At 37.6% G+C, this 18742-nt stretch overlaps 1 protein-coding gene across 5 annotated transcripts in view; it reads right to left on the bottom strand.

Annotated features, from left to right (window-relative positions):
* Window positions 1–1079: 1079 nt before the first annotated feature.
* The window catches only part of LOC125660378 (disintegrin and metalloproteinase domain-containing protein 12-like), a 43111-nt gene continuing 25448 nt past the window's right edge, over window positions 1080–18742 (bottom strand). For 2 of the 5 annotated variants that reach the window (XM_056150441.1, XM_056150445.1), the window contains 12 exons: window positions 16066–16232; window positions 12891–12981; window positions 11980–12116; window positions 10857–11028; window positions 10021–10116; window positions 9698–9829; window positions 9083–9258; window positions 8469–8676; window positions 8169–8243; window positions 7715–7823; window positions 5274–5412; window positions 1080–4831 (listed from right to left, as the gene is read on the bottom strand). In XM_056150441.1, the coding sequence (XP_056006416.1) occupies window positions 3199–4831; window positions 5274–5412; window positions 7715–7823; window positions 8169–8243; window positions 8469–8676; window positions 9083–9258; window positions 9698–9829; window positions 10021–10116; window positions 10857–11028; window positions 11980–12116; window positions 12891–12981; window positions 16066–16232 (3135 nt within the window). In that variant the 3' untranslated portion in view covers window positions 1080–3198. Of the gene's footprint in view, window positions 4832–5273; window positions 5413–7714; window positions 7824–8168; window positions 8244–8468; window positions 8677–9082; window positions 9259–9697; window positions 9830–10020; window positions 10117–10856; window positions 11029–11979; window positions 12117–12890; window positions 12982–14358; window positions 14444–16065; window positions 16233–18742 lie in introns of all 5 variants that reach the window. The other 3 variants (XM_056150443.1, XM_056150444.1, XM_056150442.1) reach the window with 3 other exon arrangements.

Here is an 18742-nt window from a genome sequence, read left to right as displayed (position 1 = left end):
GGTAAATCTGCACAGAGAGCACCATATTCATTAATGTGCGAGAATTTTTAAGCCTTTCCCACATAATAAAAAGTTGTTTTTTTTAATTATCTATTCGCCACCAATTAACATATAGAAAAATGGCGCTAGTAATTTTGTGTTCTTTGATTTGATGCTCAGCAGTAACTTCACCAAAGTGTTCATGTTATATATGGAATATCAATCTAAAAAAAACATGTAACAGGAACGGAAAAAATGTACGGTTGTAGCAGTAATCAAACCTGGGAACCCTGCCATAATTACTAGTCAGGCAGGTATCCACGGTCCATACATCTCAAACGACTACATTCCTCCCTCCTCAAAATGCCTTCACCCTCATAGACACCCCCTCCCCCCAGATTCTTTTGCCCCAGGCAGGACTTTCAACTACAACTCCACGGACAGTCACAGCACCAAATGGAATAGCAAGGAGAAAATTTTTGTCGGGACTGGGAATCAAACCTGGGACCCATGCATTACTAGTCAGGTGTTGTTACCACTGAGCTACCCAGGCCAATATCCATATAACCCTAACAACTACAGATACATGTATTTAGATCCGCTTCAATCTATTGATTATGAATATCCCAAGGCTATCCTAGTACAATATCAAGAATGGTCAGGAGAGTACTAGTGCTTATCCTCAGTGAACATACAATAAATACACAGCATTGTGTATATGACAGTCATTTATCAGAAGATGGGGTCTGCCAAAAGTGAAAGAAAACACCTGGCTCCCCATGAAAGATGTTTCTGGATCTTTTTTTTTATAGCTGAAAACACCTGCACAAGTTCTTTTTTTAAATGAATCAATTCCATTTGCCAATGAGTATCCATAGACTAATGCATACCATAGAGCGGTTTTTTCCTGCCAGTCTAAAATTTGACAGTTTGCTGGCTCGAATAAATTAAATAAGGATTTTAGCGAAATAAATTTTGGTACACAAGGAAGAGTTATCTCTCTTGCTAATACTGATGTCGTAAGACCAATTTATCATCCCACGAGGAAAAACCCTATACGGTATATTCCACATAGGGGAAAAAAAACCAAAACAAGTTCAAACAGCTCTATATTTTATGTTTTATTCAATCTCCTTTCAAATCAACCTCCATATGACCTCCAAGAATGAAGAGAATATTAAATAAATCAATCACATATTTTACTCATGTATTTCATTTTCAAGATATGCTTTTCATATATCAAATTCCATGATTTCAACACATTAATGAACTATCAAAAACTCAATCTTGATAATATTCTACAATTTACTTCTGTAATGCCACTACGGCTTTTGAAATTCTGAATGTGATTTGACTGAGGAAGTTCAAATTGCATACACTCTACAATTCGCAGGAGTATTAACACAAGCAAAAATGAAACAATGGAATGACAAACACTATTACATGTTATATGCACCAATTCATACAAGAAATTAAAAAGAAATGTGCCTTTGGAAAGATGTACAGGGACTAGTGTGAATATCTATATGTATTTTGATAAGTATGATTGAGTATACTGTTTTGCTATAACAACTCCAATGAGTCGTCATTGCAGCCTCCCACATATCAGTGTTGAGACCCCACGTTTGTATATTAAGGTACCGAATGGCTGCCATAAATGATGTCAATTAAATTGACTACCTTTTTTCTTATCTTTCAACAGAATGCTGTAGTTAGTTTTAGAGCAAAGAAAAAAGTTAAAATGAAATACATGAGTTATGAAAAAACATTTTCAATATTAATGGACGTAGATGTGGAATATTATATTAATAATAATACTATAATATTAATATATTAATGGATATTAATGGACGTAAATGTGAAACTTCTATAAAACTGTGAACAGTCACTAATACGGCAAGAATACTGTGAGCTGCACATAAAAAATAAAGAGTATCTACAATCAATTCTTACTGTGAGCTGCACATAAAAAATAAAGAGTATCTACAATCAATTCTTACTGTGAGCTGCACATAAAAAATAAGGAGTATCTACAATCAATTCTTACTGTGAGCTGCACATAAAAAATAAACAGTATCTACAATCAGTTCTTGATTTCCATTACAGAAGCATCGATCTCCTACACGTAAACAAGAATAAGTGTATTATAAACAAATCAAAAGGCACAGGACTGTATCAGTGACTGTCTCATTCTCTCTCTTTCAGATGCCACAAAACAACAACACTTGGCCTGACATCTACGCAACATAAAATCTCATACAAAAAAAAATCTCAAATAAAGGAATGGGTTAAGCGAGTATCATTCTATAACGTAAAATTATATCACATACAGTGCGGATATTGCTGTACACGTTCACCTATATTGTTGCTCTCCTAAATCTACTGAGGAATCATCATTGTTCGTGGGGAGTTGATGTTCGTGGATTTCATGGGTCAATCTTACCCACGAATTTACGTGTCCTCAAACATTTTTTTAAACCAAGTAGAGTTATCTCTCCTAGTGACAACGTATCGCTTACCCACGAAATTACTTCCCCACGAACCTGCAAAATTTTGCTTACCCACGAACGTTGGCCCCCACGAATTGAAATGATTCCACGGTATATTATTAATATTAGATTTAAATTCTACTATGAAGTTCTATAACTTTAGGCTACGTACAAGTATAAATATGAATTTCACGCATTACACAATTACTGTAATTAAAAAACAGGAGATGAAAATTTCAAGACTGTCATTTTCATAACATAAACACGACTCTTTAATTTTCGCATTATGTAAACAACAATGTCTGACAAGCAGAAAGCAAAAAAAAAAATAATAACATAATTACTGTATAAAAGAATTTGTGTCTTTTTAAAATTCAGTTGGTAAATGAGGTATTGCAAATAAGTGTGGAGCACCAGCTGCATGATAAGTTTTTGTACAAGCAGACATCGAACACCCAGCAAATGCTGTGTATCAGTATCAAAGTTATCAGTCATATTGCTCAAGTCAATGCAATGTTTTGAAATACTGGCAATAACATTTTAAAATTATAATGTTTAGCAGTATTCAAGTCACCTCTTTAAATCAGTGGTTACTGTGAGGACGCTAAGCACTGCTTGTACGCCTGGAATTACATAACTTAAATCAACATATGGTGTTGGTATCAATGAATTAAGTATACATATCTATTGTTTAAATGGCACCCTAGTACTCCTATCATATCACAAGTACTCATACATTAACACTACGGACCTTTGAACCAGATCCGGGTTTAGGTGAAGGTTTTGGTCTTGTGTCACCGGTTACTGGTTGAGATTTGGTTCCCAACTGTCCAAGGGAACTGTCTGAACCGAACACAGATTTCTTCCCCACGTCCATGGAATCAAACATAGCTTTTATGTGTGCCACAGCAGGAGCTTCCTGCAATTTTTCAAAAGAGTCTGCTGTCTCTAACGATGAGCTTGCCTGTGCTTGTTTCTTGGGCAATTTCATTCCCGGTTTAGGTGGAGATCTGGATGGTTTGGGTTTTCTGTCATTCGAGTCCGGTTGTTCCGTTACTTTACCAAAGGATTTCACTTTCGGTAAGAGTGGTTTCCTGGAAGACTCTTCCTTTAAGTTACTGCCAAATTTAGGAATGGGATTTCTATTTTTAGCCAATGGAAAAGTCACTTCATCTGAGGTCCCTAATCTTGGTGTCTGACCAGATTTTTTCTCTGCAGGACCCTTCTTTTTGACGTACTCCTCATAACTAGGAGGAGGTCTCTGAGGGGATTTTAGAATGGGCTCCTCGGCAGCCTTCTGCTTCTGATCCCCAAGGAATGCTAGTTTTTGAGCCTGCAGTGGCATCGACTTTGGTCTGGAAGGTGACTGTCCACTGCTACTACTACCAGAGCTGCTCCGGTTTGAATGGGCCGGAACTGGTGGTACCAACTGACCATCTTTGATCTCGTGCACAAAAGCTTGAGATCGTCTGTCTGTTGTGCTAATTAGCACAGGGTTAGAAATTTCACGAGTAACACGCTCTTTGCGCATTGGAACTCCATTTCCAGAAGAACTGGAATCCTGCCTGGTGACTGGTTGGTTTGAAGGGTTGGAATTTTGCCTCGCCACTGGCTTTAATGCAGTGGCTGGTGAGGATGGTTTTAGTGCAGCAGAGGGGGGACTTGGTTTCAGAGCGGCAGCTGATGTAGTTGGTTTCAGAGCGGCAGCTGATGCAGTAGGTTTCAGAGCCGCAGCTGGTGCAGTAGGTTTCAGAACCGCAGTCGGAGCAGTAGGTTTCAGAGCCGCAGCCGGAGCAGTAGGTTTCAAAGCCGCAGCCGGAGTAGTTGGTTTCAATGCACTGGTTTGTTGCTTTGAAACTGGTTTTGTTCCTGGTTTCACAATGGGGGTAAACATAGGGGGTGGAACGGTTTCCTCTGATTTCTGGCTTTCTCCACTTTTTGACGTTTTTCTGGAAAACTTTGAAAATATAGATCTCGATACTTTATTGTCTGATGGAACAGGATTTAATTTGACTTCTTGAAAAGAAGATTCCTGTTGTGTTGCCTGGCTGGGAGGGGCACTGACAGCAACATTCTGATACGTAGCGGAACTGGATTCTTGTTTCTTGGATCGTTTTAAGAATTTGGGTGGTTCCGGCCTTGTAACAGGAGTTTTGGATTTGGACTGTGGTTTTAAAGCTACTTTTTCTTTACTAGATTCATTTTTGATTGTCCTGTTCTGCATTTGATTAGCAGTGGTACTCTGAAACACTGGCACTGATATATCTCTCTCAATGTTTGGATTCCTGGCATCGATAACTCCTCCTCCTCCAGAAGCACCTCTTGCAGGTCGTTTCCATGACGATAATGAAAAGCACGGAACCCTACAAATGATATGCAACACATGAATTCCATGATTCATTTTATATACAACAATCAGATATTTACTCTAGAATTTTCAATTCACGAGTATACATACAAAATAAAACAGCAAAAATTATATACCCCCTCCCCAACGAAAATTACTGATTTTATTGTACGATTGTGAAACCATCTGTTATAGTGACTCTTATTTTCATTAGATTTCAGAGATAGTTTATTATATGGATCCATGAATCTAAAACCACAAAAAAAAATTGCTATGCTTTCATTACAACTCTCTTATAACTTCACTAAATAAAGATGATAAAATCAACAAATGAAAAGGAGCCCCTCAAACAGTCTGTATATCTTATCTAAACTTCAGTGATATCAAAATACCGGGATATTATCAAGTACACAAGTACTAGAACTATTCACCTGAAGTGCCTGTGATTTTGGGCTCACCTATACTTAAGGTTCCCTGGATGATTTTGCCACCATTTCTTTAGTGACTCCCTGTAGAAGAATGCTAAGAAAACCAAGCAGCCAATCACGATGATCATCGCAAAGGTCACCAGCAATCCAATCAACAGATCATCGTTATCTGAAATAAGGGAGACAATTCAGACAAAGTTATGGAACTGATATAAAGTAGATATCTTTTTTATTTAAATAAAAACGAATATTTTACATTTGCTATTAGAACCCTTAAATATGTATATCATTGTATAAAAAACTATTCAAAAGTGATGTCAAAATCAAGTGTGAACTGTGGACATTCTATAAAAAAAAATAAAGCCGATTCTTGAACGTGAGCTTCTAACCGACAAAATAATGTTCCTTATCGGTCGCAAAAGCAAATTATAAGAAATTAGGTATCATTTTAAACTTCTAAATAATACTGATACAGTCATTTTAAACTTCTAAATAATACTGATGCAGTCATTTGAAAAATCTAAATAATATTGATACAGTTATTTTAAACATCTTTATAATACAGATATAGCCAGAGTGTGATCTGAACCAACTATATAGATGTTTAAAAATGAAACTTTATTTCTGAAATAAAAGTTGCAATTATCAATAATAGAATGGAGGGAAATACGCACTACGCATATGTACCACCATCAAGAATGCAAATTAACGCACAATTGTACATAAAAGAGCCTGATACACACAGATGAGAATCTCAAGGCTCGACATAACAAGCAGGACACTAATCAAGCAAATCATTTTAAAAAAACAGTGACACAGTACGCAGACTTACGAATCCACTTAATATCCACTAGGTTTGAATGAAAGAAATGAAAAACAAGTTCTATCAAAACTATGAATACGAGCCTAAAGTATCAAGCATTTAGAAATTAATCTGAGAATTCATCAGTTTCAGGTGCAAGTGCAAAATTCTTTTTTTTTCTCTACTTTTTGTCATTAAGCTGGAATGAAAACTAGCGGAGATCATGGCCAAGGCTAGAGCAATTTTGAGCTAGTTTTTTGTTTCCGTATATATGTGCCTGGCCTCTACAGACGGGTTATCTGCATTTCTCTAGCCAAACCTCACAGAAAGATCTACCCACCTTAATCTTGTAGTCGTCACACAGAGCAGATACTAGCGATTGTTATGAATTTTCATTTTCTATGCTTTGTTCCTTGTAGATCTCAATAAAATCTCAATTTACAACAAAACCAGAGAATAAATCTCCCACACCTTTATTTACAAGTTTTGTAGACTTAGTGTTTTTTTAGCTGATTTATACGGTAGTACCATAAAACAAGAATGCCAATAATGAAAATGGGTAACAATACAGCAAAAATGATGGCACTATAGAGTAAATCGGCCGAATACTGGGGCAGCTTAACGGTACATGTGACATATGTCAATGTAGAATCGTGGGAAGTAGTTGTTCCTCCAGATTGCTCTGAAAAGAAACACGAGTCCACATCCTGTTATAATACATTGATGCTTTACTAACTACTATGATGGAAAAAGCTCTGTATTATCAAAGATAAACTGAAATCTAAATTACACCCCTTTCCTCCCCATTGTCTATTTATTGTCTATTTATACTTAACATTGTGTTGTTGACTGAATTCACTTGTTCCTAAATAGGGGGGGGGGGGGGGGGGGGGGGGGGAGTTGTTTGAGGGAGGGAGGTAAATAAACATAGGTATTACATACTCACAAATGTGTTGCATGCCTACATCCAAATCTCATTTTGCCATTTTTATCATTTTAGTCAATAACATGGGTTAGGGTTTCCATCAACTTTAGTAACGGAAGGACAGATGTTATAACTTCTTATCACACTCGTTTAGTCTCATTGAACAAAATTTAAAATTTCAGTTACATGTAAATCACTCTGTCTTTGGCATCTGAATTTGTGACCCCACCCCCACCATACACACCACCACCACCACCAATTCTCTCAACAGGTCAATAGGATTTTGTTTTCTACTAATATGTTAATTGTATATAGTAGTGCATGAGTACTTATGTTAGTATAATGCTCTTATAGGTCGGATCAATTTGCTGCAATCATGAATTCCTGCAATCAGTTTCCTCTCTGTCTTATCTACATGTCACATATACAGTAAGATACAGTTATAGTGAAGTCACTTATAATGAACCACCACTTATAACAAAGTGATAGATGAAGATAATAAAGAAGTCATTTGATAACAAATTACGTACATTACGAAGCGAAATTGACACCCCTCACACTTCACTATCACCATGTCTTAATACAGACAGATTTGAAAATTTGGTGCTGATCATAACTTTGTCAACATAAAAAATGAATCTCGCTAAGGTAGGTACACAACAGCTTACTAGAATCGTTGCTGTACAATTCTTGACACCGTTGTTACGTTTTGAATATTACCAGGTCGTTGGATTTCAGACCTACCTTTCATTTTGATAGGACCGCTATGTAAGCTTCCCCCGAAGCCAGGCTCATTACAGAATGGGGGACCGAACCCCTCATTGCAGTGACATTGTCCGATACTGTTACACACCTACAATGAAGAGGAACTTCCTGTTAAGCCAAACAGACAGTGGAAGCAAGAGTTATCTGCCCCTATCTGAGCATTGCTGATTATAGAATGCATGCATTATGATGTCACTAACAGGTTATCATGGCTACGCTTTTCTGTATTATACTATGTCAGTGAAAGTATTCCTTTGCAATTGTGTAGATATTTCCGCAATCCCCAAAATAGAAAAGAAAATGTCGATCCAGACAATTAAGAATTACACATACTGTAGTATACAACCCCTACCCACAAACACACACCAAATGACACTGACAGAATTGTCAAACTCTTACACAATATTGTAACTAATCAACAGTACACAAATACCCCATTATTGTTGCAATCTGGGCAGTTCTTTGTGGCTAGTCGAGCGAGGGATGTGCATTTGTGGTTGTAGCAAATCTGTAATGACACAAAAACAAATCAATCTCAAATAATAACTGTCTTCAATTGTTTACTAATGTAATACCTGTGTTTAATAGTTTACCCATGCTATACCTGTATCAATAGTTTACCTATGCTATACCTGTATCAATAGTTTACCTATGCTATACCTGTATCAATAGTTTACCTATGCTATACCTGTATCAATAGTTTACCTATGCTATACTTGTATCAATAGTTTACCTTTTCATGTCCACACTTGGCTCCATCAGGTACTTGACCTGGGTCTGGCATGTTGAGTCCGACATCCAGCGTGGCGGACCGACACACATAGACCTTTGACCCCTTCTGCAGGAAGGAGGCAGGGGTAGCAATGGCCAGAGACTCCCGCCAAAACATGAGTTTCTCGTTCAGATGGACACAATGCAAGAGGCCGCACATCACATCACTGCTGGCAAAGAGTTAGAAGTCAAGATATACAATTTTCAGTTTCCAAATTTTCAAAGAAGAAATTTTTCAAACTATTACTAGATGAGCAATTCATACTCATACAACCCTATATCAATGGTTTAAAATTTTTTAAGTTAGAATCATTTGACAGCATTTCTCTCGGGTTATTTTTGTCTCTGCATTACAAGGATTCATTTAAACTGATGTAAAACGATACAAGGATCTGTATAATAATGTAAAATGTTACAAGATTCATTCAACAATGTAAAATGTTACAAGATTCATTCAACAATGTAAAATGTTACAAGATTCATTCAACAATGTAAAATGTTACAAGATTCATTCAACAATGTGAATAGTTAGAAGGATTTATTTACTGATGTAAAACGAAGATGCTGCTTACTTACTCTTTATCACAACGGTTGTACCGTCTGGTCTTCAAATTATACCCACAATTCCCTGTGCTGGAGCCATTGACATTGAGGTGCTGGAAACAGATTGGATCGGACACTCTTCCTGTCTCCCCCCAGAGCAGCCGACATTGTCCTGTGTGTGTCTTACACGTCCCATTCAAACAGTACGACTGGACGTAAAGAAAAAACATATCTAAATCTGTAATACCACAGCTAGAAAATCAAGGCTGAATTAATCAAAACTGATAGCAAAGAGTAAGATCCTTCATTCACATTCAATCCTGAAATGAGTATGCTCTTGTTTAACGCATTGCTAAACGCAACACAGACCTATTTACTTCAGAGAAGTCAAACCTGCTGTTATTAACAGTTCTTTAGTGAGATACACACACCCCTCCCCACTTTCTCTGTACCCACCTGACCAATACCACACGATATCCCGTTTATTCAGATCCCCCTCCCTCCGTACCCACCTGACCATTACCACATGATATCCCGTTTATTCAGACCACACTCCACCCCCTCCACACTTTCTCTGTACACACCTGACCATTACCACACGATATCCCGTTTATTCAGATCCCCCCTCCCCACTTTCTCCGTACTCACCTGACCATTACCACATGATATCCCGTTACTCCTGTACACATTGGATGGACAAAACTCTGACTCCCCGTTACAGAATTCTGGCAGATCACATTCCTCATAGGCTCCTCGACACAGGGTGGCTCGGGGTTTTAACTGCAAAGATATGTCCCGTACTGTAGTCATTCCGATTTCATGCTGATCAATGAAAAACCTAAAGGTATCCTTTAAATTTGATCCCTGCCAAATTTACTCATACAAAGCACAAGCACCCACTAAAATCACCATCTTACATATATATTTACTGTGCAAGCCCACTAAAATCACCATCTTTAATATATACTTACCGTGCAAGCCTGTGTATTGCAGCACTTTCCTGTTGCACACACAGCACCGGGTGTTAGTTTGCATGTTGATGCATTACAGCATCTGCTCTTACAGTCCTGACCAAAAGATATTGAAACCTTGATAACAGTGCTCGTACATAGAATGAATACATGTATACAGGTACAATCTGATTAAAAATCAGCTCCTCCATCCGTGACACAAGTAGCAACAACAAAATACAACAGGCCCATGGGCCACATCACTCGCCTGAGTCACCATGGCCCATATCTAAAGATTTTCCACATATATTCGTATGTAAAACTTTTATCCCTATTGCGGTCCCAGCCTACCACCGGAGGCCATGAAATGAAAATGAAAATGTGAAAAGTTTACGCAAACACCAATGATGACGGAAAACAGACAAATTTTTATCAGAAAAGCTCACTTGAGCCTTGGCTCAAGTGAGTTAAAAATAGTGGATTGAGGAGCTGATTTTAATCAGATTGATAAAGGTATATCCTTTCTCAGTCATAGGCCAGTTTTTATGAAGTTAAGCGGTGAATTGTTGTTTCAAACAGTATTACAAGGAAACCACTCATCCTTAACCGTATCATTTACGGGCCCAATCCTAATTCCCATCAATGTTGCACTTCATGTACTATTTATAATATTTTTTCATTCACCTCAAAATTGAATATGTAATTGTTGTTTCCAGCACTACACTTAATTCATTTCACTCCTTTAGTTTCCACCACTACACTTTGATCATTTCACTCCTTTAGTTTCCAGCACTACACTTTTTCACTCTTGATTACAGATTTGAGGGACCATCTAATTCTTGAGATAATCAATTTACCTTTGGTAGTCCACAGTCACACTCCTCCCCCTCCTCCACAAAACCGTTCCCACAGACCGGGCCCTCAAATAGCTTGTCTGGTTTGTTCCTCAGACAGTAGTCCATACCAATCTCAAAATTCTCAGCCAAGGCAATCTGTGAGCAGGAAGACCATTTAGTGGGTGGAGAAATGCTGAAATATACATTAAAATTGCCATCAATTCATTCAAACTAACTGTACACAGTCAAGTAGATGAAATTATTTGTATTGTAAGATATTGCACACACATTACATTCCTAATAAAAATGAAGGCTCCATTGCAAAAATGAAATGTTGAGGTAGCTGTGAAATGTTGGGAATAAAAAATGATTTACAGTACCAATCTTTGCTTCTGTACATTAGACACACCTTCTCTGTATAGAAGACACACCTTCTCTGTACATAAGACACACCCTCCCTGTACATTACACACACACACCCTGAACATTAAACACACCCTCCCTGAACATAAGACACTCCCTCCCTGAACATTAAACACACCCTCCCAGAACATAAGACACTCCCTCCCTGTACATTACTCACACACACCCTGAACATTAAACACACCCTCCCTGTACATAAGACACACCCTCCCTGAACATTAAACACACCCTCCCAGAACATAAGACACTCCCTCCCTGAACATTAAACACACCCTCCCAGAACATAAGACACTCCCTCCCTGTACATTACACACACACACCCTGAACATTAAACACACCCTCCCTGAACATAAGACACTCCCTCTCTGAACATTAAACACACCCTCCCAGAACATAAGACACTCCCTCCCTGTACATTACACACACACACCCTGAACATTAAACACACCCTCTCTGAACATAAGACACTCCCTCCCTGAACATTAAACACACCCTCCCAGAACATAAGACACTCCCTCCCTGTACATTACACACACACACCCTGAACATTAAACACACCCTCCCTGTACATAAGACACACCCTCCCTGAACATTAAACACACCCTCCCTGAACATAAGACACTCCCTCCCTGAACATTAAACACACCCTCCCAGAACATAAGACACTCCCTCCCTGTACATTACTCACATTTTCCCTCACCCAACTCTCTGTAACACTCACCCTCCTTGAGTGGGGGCCATGATACACTTGTCATCTGGACATTTACAGAATGAGTAATTATCGTGAGCCATCCCCAGGTTGTGTCCGAGTTCGTGAGCTACGGTGGTGGCTACCTGGACCAGGCGGTTGTTCACATCCTGTCATGAAACGGAATCAAATGATAAACCACAAATAAAGATGACACTGTTTATAGTTACCATGGTAACAGAAAGCTACATATTTTATATTCTATACAATTATGAGATAATGTTGAACATACTCTGATATATCATTCTTCACATTTAATACATACATTTTCAATATGTATCTTATTTCAAAATTATTGTACAAATGTACTAGTATTTATTGACCAATATTTCCATTAGACATAAAAAGAAACACTATAAAAAGGAATTTGAGTAAGAGAATCCATGCACAATGAAGAATACAGACTAGCTGATAGTTTCATGCAAAGACACAGTACAACACTATGTGAATAGATAAATATATCCCTTTATCTGCAGACTAATATAGATACAAGCCTGTTGGGCATTAATTGAATGCTAAATCATCATGCTATTGATTTTTCTCATAATAACATATAATAAGATTGTTTTGAATTTTCACACAGGTTCTGTGTGTATAATTATATACCAATAATGGATTTCCATATACTGCTACTGAATCAGAAAAGGTGTCAAAATTTGTCGAGGTTTGTACATATTTTATATGATGTCTAGCAAACATATCCAAGCACTACCATACAATATTTAGTAAGCTTTAACGAAATATAATAAGATTGCATTCTCCAGCACATTCATTACAGTTTTGGGGGAATTAAGCTAATTTAGTAAGTAAAAAATAAAGTTCAAGTGTCAGTGTGGAGGAGGGGTGAATTTTATTAGAAAGAAATAAAGTACAAAATGTACTACCGAATCAGACGTTACGCCACCAGAGGAACTAAATGTGCATATAGTATTAACAAAAGCTCTCCCCAATATGTTAGTACTAAACTGCTGCCCACTACAACAAAAACAGGCAGCGTTAAACAAGTTGTGTGCACACACACAAATCAACAAGACTGGAAAAGACACCAGGTTCTGCTGTTTCATAAAGTACCTAACTCACGACTAACTATTGAGCTAAACGGTACCTAACTCATGACTAACTATTGAGCTAAACGGTACCTAACTCACGACTAACTATTGAGCTAAACGGTACCTAACTCATGACTAACTATTGACTTGAACGGTACCTAACTCATGACTAACTTTTGACTTGAACAGTACCTAACTCACGACTAACTATTGACTTGAACGGTACCTATTGATGACAAGCTACTGAGCGAGTCAAATATTTTTTTCTCTTTCTGGGAAATGTATTTCACAGCAAATTGGAAAGCAAAAAATAAATCTAAAATCTGAATACATTCACTATAATACCAATAATGCCTGTACTGCAACATGAAACAAAACGAGGCCCATGGACCCCAATGATCACCTGAATCACCTTGCTGATCTCAAAATTTGGACCCCCTTTTTTAGGTTTTACAGAGCAATGGAAGGACTTTGGTTACCCAATTGAATTCATATCAGATATATAATGTAGGATGCTATTACAACAAATTCTAGTCTGAAATCTAATCATTTTATACTATTAATGAACTGTACAAGATTTTTATCCAGTAGACTGAATGGGACTTCAATCCACTAAATGAAATCAGTGAATGGAATGGGATTTTTATTTAGTGAATGGAATGGGATTTTTATTTAGTGAATGGAATGGGATTTTTATTTAGTGAATAGAATGGGGTTTCTATTTAGTGAATAGAAGAGATTTTTATTTAGTGAATAGAATGGGATTTTTATTTAGTGAATGGAATGGGGTTTCTATTTAGTGAATAGAATGAGATTTTTATTTAGTGAATAGAATGGGATTTTTATTTAGTGAATAGAATAGGATCTTTATTTAGTGAATAGAATGGGATTTTTATTTAGTGAATAGAATGGGATTTTTATTTAGTGAATAGAATGGGATTTTTATTTCGTGAATAAAATAGGATTTTTATCCAGTGAATGGAATGGAATTTTTATCCACTAAATGAAAAATGAGATTTTCATTCAGTAGTCTGAATAGGATTTTTAACCATTGCACAGAATGGGATTTTTATCCACTGAATAGGACAAGATCTTTATCCACTGGATTTTAAGTGAAGACTGCATTTTGTTTTAAGCCTTGTCTTTAAAATACATATACATACATCCAAAGAACAGGTTCTTCGTCCCTAAAATGTTTCAAAGTGATCAACGATCAGAACTAGTATAGAAACAGCTAAGAGGATGGGTGTCTTTTCCAATACTTGTTGTTCTGCTGACATATAAAATGCAGTTTTCTGATTACCATGGAGACCCCTGCGGAGTACTGATGGGTGCAGATAGATGCTTTGATGGCCTTTCCCACCACGCCATCATTAAAGGCCATGCCACTGAAACAGATGTTCAACTTACACCATGGAGCATTATTATGGCTTGTGCAAGAATTTCACTTTATCTATTAAATAAATAATAGATAATAAATACCCCCCCAAAAAAACTACAGTATATGTTTATCAAATCTGCTTGTCAATTAATCAATGAAATGAATAAAAATCAATGGGTATGGTGTGTGTTTGTGGCAGTTTGTTTATGATGTGATGTGTGTTTGTGGCAGTTTGTTTATGATGTGATGTGTGTTTGTGGCAGTTTGTTTATGATGTGATGTGTGTTTGTGGCAGTTTGTTTATGATGTGGTGTGTGTTTGCGACAGTGTGTTTATGATGTGGTGTGTGTTTGTGGCAGTGTGTTTATGATGTGATGTGTTTGTGGCAGTGTGTTTATGATGTGATGTGTTTGTGGCAGTGTGTTTATGATGTGGTGTGTGTTTGCGACAGTGTGTTTATGATGTGGTGTGTGTTTGTGGCAGTGTGTTTATGATGTGGTGTGTGTTTGCGACAGTGTGTTTATGATGTGGTGTGTGTTTGTGGCAGTGTGTTTATGATGTGGTGTGTGTTTGCAACAATGTGTTTATGATGTGGTGTGTGTTTGTGGCAGTGTGTTTATGATGTGATGTGTTTGTGGCAGTGTGTTTATGATGTGATGTGTTTGTGGCAGTTTGTTTATGATGTGGTGTTTGTGGCACTTTGTTTATGATGTGGTGTGTGTTTGTGGCAGTTTGTTTATGATGTGGTGTTTGTGGCACTTTGTTTATGATGTGGTGTGTGTTTGTGGCAGTTTGTTTATGATGAGGAGTGTGTGGCACTTCATGATGTGGTGTGTGTTTGTGGCACTTTGTTTACGATGTGGTGTGTGTTTGTGGCACTTTATGATATGGTGTGTGTTTGTGGCAGTGTGTTTATGATGAGGAGTGTGTTTGTGGCACTTTATGATGTGGTGTGTGTTTGTGGTACATTGTTTATGATGAGGAGTGTGTTTGTGGCAGTGTGTTTATGATGTGATGTGTTTGTGGCAGTGTGTTTATGATGTGATGTGTTTGTGGCACTTTGTTTATGATGTGGTGTGTGTTTGTGGCAGTGTGTTTATGATGTGGTGTGTTTGTGGCACTTTGTTTATGATGTGGTGTTTGTGGCACTTTGTTTACGATGTAGTGTTTGTGGCACTTTGTTTACGATGTGGTGTGTGTTTGTGGCACTTTGTTTATGATGTGGTGTGTGTTTGTGGCACGTTCTCACTGAACAAGTGCTCTGAAGCGTGTAAAAGCCTGACACACACTGGTATACACAGACAAGTTTGGCTTCCTGGGACATTCTTTCCAATAAATAAAGTCATGCACCATCGATTCTAAGCTTGGACTGAAACTTGTTAATACGCATGTGTGTTATTATAGTCCTACTGTACATAATTCATTGCGTATATATATCGTACTGATAAATTAATAGTCGTAATCGTAATGCCTGTGCTTCAACACCTTTTAAATTCAAACAATTTATAAATCAAAACTCAAGCCAAAGACTCATTTTGTAAATCAATCACTGGAACATTTCATTGTAAGGTTTGATCATCGTTTCATATATATATATAACAGAGAACATCAATTCCCGTGAGAACTTACGTGATCAGCTGAGCGTTGTCGTTTTCATGCTTCGGGTTGATGTTATACTTTCTGTAGTTTAGGAACTGTTCCAGCGTTTCGTTGGCCTGAGAGCTGATTCTGATTTTGTTCGTTTTCCAGATTTCCACCCCCACCAGGGCGATGTAGATATTCAGAGGGTTATATAACTAAAAGGTAAGGAAAAAATATTGAAAAAATTATGGCAGAATTTCAAGCATAGCACTGTCCTCATGCTTTCACATATGTATTGCTTGAATACCAACTTCTCGGTCCCCCACCCCAACACCACGGTGAAGGGATTAAGGACACTTTTTTTTAATTTCCTATATATTCTCAAAGCTTGTATAAATTCACATGTAAAACTCTGATCCCCTATTGAGGCCCCATCCCGAACAACACCTCCCCTGGGTCATGAATTGAATATAAATGAATCTGTAATACATGAGGATGCTTGCATATTAATGATGACAAATCATGGCCCTATTGGTCTTCAGGAGATTTTTTTATAAAAAAAAAATTCTTCATACAGGTATATTGCCATTTAAAAAATTGATTTCCTATTATGGCCCCACCCTACCGCCCAGGGTCATGATTTGAATGAATTGAAATCTGCATAACCTGAGAATGCTTGCAAATAATTATATAGAATAATCATGGCCCAGCTAATCTTGAGAAGAAATAATTTTAAAAGATTTTCCCAATGAATTTCCATAAAAACTTTTATTCCCTACTGTGGCCGCACCCTACCCCTGAGGGCCATGGTTTGAACAAACTTAAATCTGCACAATCTGTTGATGCTTGCCTAATAATATGACTAATCATGGCACTGTTGTTTTTGCGAAAAAGATTTTAAAAGATTTTTCCTGTATGTTCCCATAAAAAACTCTGTTCCCCTATTGTGGTCCCATCCTACTGCATATAACAGAATTTCTATTCTAGAAAGGCAATCACTACGAGACTGCAGAATGAAATCAGGGCAATCACCAAGAGATCAGGCAATCACCAAGAGATTGGGGCAATCACCAAGAGATTGGGGCAATCACCAAGAGATTGGGGCAATCACCACTAAGAGATCAGGGCAATCACCAAGAGATCAGGGCAATCACCACTAAGAGATCAGGGCAATCACCAAGAGATCGGGGCAATCACCACCAAGAGATCAGGGCAATCACCAAGAGATCGAGACAATTACCAAGAGATCGGGGCAATCAATCAACACCAAGAGATCGGGGCAATCAATCAACACCAAGAGATCGGGGCAATCAACACCAAGAGATCAGGGCAATCATCAAGAGATCGGGGCAATCAACAGGAAATCAGGGCAATCACCGAGAGATTGGGGCAATCACCGAGAGATCAGGTAATCACCCAGAGATCGGGGCAATCACCAAGAGATCGGGGCAATCACCAAGAGATTGGGGCAATCACCAAGAGATCGGGGCAATCACCACCAAGAGATCAGGGCAATCAACAGGAAATCAGGGCAATCACCGAGAGATTGGGGCAATCATGATAAAGTCTACAGGTGTAAAATCATTTAGACTGTGTTGCTATTTGAATTAATTAGACTGTGTTGCTATTTGAATTAATTAGACTGTGTTGCTATTTGAATTAATTAGACTGTGTTGCTATTTGAATCAATTAGACTGTATTGCTATTTGAATCATTTAGACTGTGTTGCTATTTGAATCAATTTGACTGTATTGCTATTTGAATCATTTAGACTGTGTTGCTATTTGAATCATTTAGACTGTGTTGCTATTTGAATTAGACAATTTAATTCTACCATAGATCTAACACAGAAATTTTCTATGATATTTTGGAATTTAAAAGTTAAAATAATTTCTCAATTCAAAATCTTTAAATGCCAATCCTAGGAGTACTATATCAAAATGATATTCTCTTTAGAGAAGTGGACAGGCATAGTAATTTCTATAGAGAATAATCACAGTGCATATCAAAATGATGCTTGTGACAACAAATGAAATATCTTAGAAGTGCACTGATCTTTGCTAAATTTAGAACAAAGGCTATAGAAAACTCTCTGATGCGAGTCTCGGCTCCCACAGATTGTTAACCGAGATTTCCTAATATCTGTAGAAATCCTCAAAATGTTCTAGAATAAAGAAGAAGGAGGGGTTCATCATTAGTTTACGCTGTACACATACGACACTGGTGATACAAAACACAATACTGCCAGCCAGCATGTGACACAGGTGACTTCAGGTCAAACTTGAATGAATTCATTGGACACTTGAGAAAGAAAAGTAGACACTCTAGTTGTGATTGTCGTAAGTGTTTTGTGTATAACTTTACCTCACTGCGACTGATCTCGCTACTAGTATACAGATTCTGAACGCAATCATTAAACTGAAATCCTTTGTTAATTGGTTCTTGACAACTGAAGAGTCATGCATTACAAAATATCGTAAGTGTGTTGCTTTCTTTGTATGAACATAATACCGGAACTAAATAATATATAACATATTCATCCCTTAATTTGTCAGCAGTGATTTATAGACGTAAAGTGTGAAGATAATGTAAGTCAGGTGTTCTTGATGATGCGTAACTGCATTACTGACTAACAGACAGACAGACAGCCACCGGACATCAGGTGATCAGAATAGTTCAGGTGAGCTAATAATAATAATAAAAATTTCCATCGCCAAACACACCC

Source organism: Ostrea edulis, chromosome 9, assembly GCF_947568905.1.
Source record: "Ostrea edulis chromosome 9, xbOstEdul1.1, whole genome shotgun sequence".
Taxonomy (NCBI): Eukaryota; Metazoa; Mollusca; class Bivalvia; order Ostreida; family Ostreidae; genus Ostrea; species Ostrea edulis.
The sequence above is the reverse complement of the archived record's forward strand: the minus strand, read 5'-3'. Positions and strand labels throughout refer to the sequence as shown.